Source organism: Haplochromis burtoni, unplaced genomic scaffold, assembly GCF_018398535.1.
Source record: "Haplochromis burtoni strain Fernald_Lab_line unplaced genomic scaffold, NCSU_Asbu1 Contig_5746, whole genome shotgun sequence".
NCBI classification, from domain to species: Eukaryota; Metazoa; Chordata; class Actinopteri; order Cichliformes; family Cichlidae; genus Haplochromis; species Haplochromis burtoni.
In genome coordinates this window covers 1-1525 of record NW_024588107.1, presented here as the reverse complement: position 1 = coordinate 1525, position 1525 = coordinate 1, and the positions used below count along the sequence as shown (strand labels likewise).

The 1525-nt window shown below is 45.6% G+C and overlaps 1 protein-coding gene across 1 annotated transcript; it reads left to right on the top strand.

The window, feature by feature from the left end:
- Positions 1 to 8: 8 nt before the first annotated feature.
- LOC102299907 (synaptopodin 2-like protein) lies at positions 9 to 1511 on the top strand. Its single transcript, XM_005953587.3, has 2 exons — positions 9 to 197; positions 430 to 1511. Exons 1-2 carry the CDS (start codon positions 40 to 42, stop codon positions 1202 to 1204), a joined length of 933 nt encoding a protein of 310 aa, XP_005953649.1. The 5' UTR covers positions 9 to 39; the 3' UTR covers positions 1205 to 1511.
- Positions 1512 to 1525: the final 14 nt, after the last annotated feature.

Below are 1525 nucleotides of genomic sequence, written 5' to 3'. Positions count from 1 at the left end.
TTATTTTTAGTATTTCAGCTTTTAACTTGTTTTGCCTATATGCAGGTGCGCAAACGCAGCAAGGCATGCAGGGCTGGGTTGCGGGAGGCTGATGAGCTGGTCTCCATCAATGAGCAGCCATGTGCAACGCTCTCCCATGCCCAAGCCATGAACCTCATCGACAGTTCCCCTGGGATATTACACATCCGGGTCAAAAGGTCAGAAGAACAAGAGAAAATAAACTCTTCTCAATCTTAAAACATCAGCAGCTCATTGTAATGGATAAAGAAAAGTGTAAAATGCACTGACTTCATACTTGCTGCCTTGCATTTAAAATGAATTAAAAACAAGAAGACAGCGTATACTAAATACAAAAAATTAAGTTATGATATCACATTCAAAGGTACTCATTGACATTAAAACTATTTTAACCTTTGCACTTGTTTTCAGGGCACCTGCTGGTTTTCAGTCTGTGGTGCTTGTGACCCGAGCCCCATCTCCCCGAATAGACAAAGAGTACCGTGCTGCTCTGCGAGCTATGTCACCAAATCACCCTCACCATGCACCTGTCCGCGAAGTCCATCGTAGCCGCTCCACCCTAACCAGCGGCTTGACATCGCCACCTGGGAGCGAGGCTTACTATGGCGAGACTGATAGTGATGCAGATGTGGCAGGCTACGAGAGACAACGCAGGCAGAAACGCCGAAGCCCTAGCAACTCCAACCCTGGGAAACCCACAGGACGAACCTCTCCTGAGGGTGGGGAGACATCAGAAATGAGTGGCTATGACAGCGCTCCAGATGCACATGTTTACCCCCGTTTATTGGATGGTGGAGAGGGAAATGGAGGAGGAGGTCTGCCAGGGGTGGCTAGAAGGGAAGTGATTTACCAACCTCATGGTCCCGGAATGTGGTCTTCCCAGACATCGACAGAGACTTCCTCTATCATATCCTCAGCAGATGACCAAGGGCCACGGGATGCAGGGCAAGAGGAGGATAGTGGCTTTTTAGAGCCTGCCAATGTGCCACTGGTATCCCCTGAGAGGGCAAAGGAGGCTCTGATGCTTGGCTCCCGTAACCAGCTCGTGCCCATGGTGGGTCCTGTGAATAAACCCATCGATGATGAGCTTACAACAACATACATGGAAAAGGCCAAGCAAGCCAGTAAGTACACCTGGAGAAGGCCACTGGGATCAACTTGTGCCTCACATGTAAAAGTTAAATAAATATCCTATTATGATTTGGTGGGAGTTTATGATTATGATACAAATGATCCAAAAATTAAAAATCGAACAAATACGCCTTACCTTTTTCTAAACAGTGCGTCAAGAGAGGTCAGTTATTGATTTAAAACAGTGCTTTAGGGAGCTAAAACAGATCAGTTTTGGAACTACAGTGATTATCTATATATGGTACCTGTTTATAATTACCCTAGAGTCACCAGCCGAGTTTTGAAGCTGGTCATTAGCTATTTATATCCATTGATACTCTGGAAACATCACTGATACCAAATTAATTGTACCAATACTGTCGGAATAGTGTGATAT

Excerpts from the sequence above, each read along its gene's own strand:
- LOC102299907 (XM_005953587.3), top strand. The coding sequence starts at position 40 with ATGCAGGTGCGCAAACGCAGCAAGGCATGCAGGGCTGGGTTGCGGGAG. Across the intron at positions 198-429 it reads TTACACATCCGGGTCAAAAG|GGCACCTGCTGGTTTTCAGT; the intron begins GTCAGAAGAACA and ends ACTTGTTTTCAG.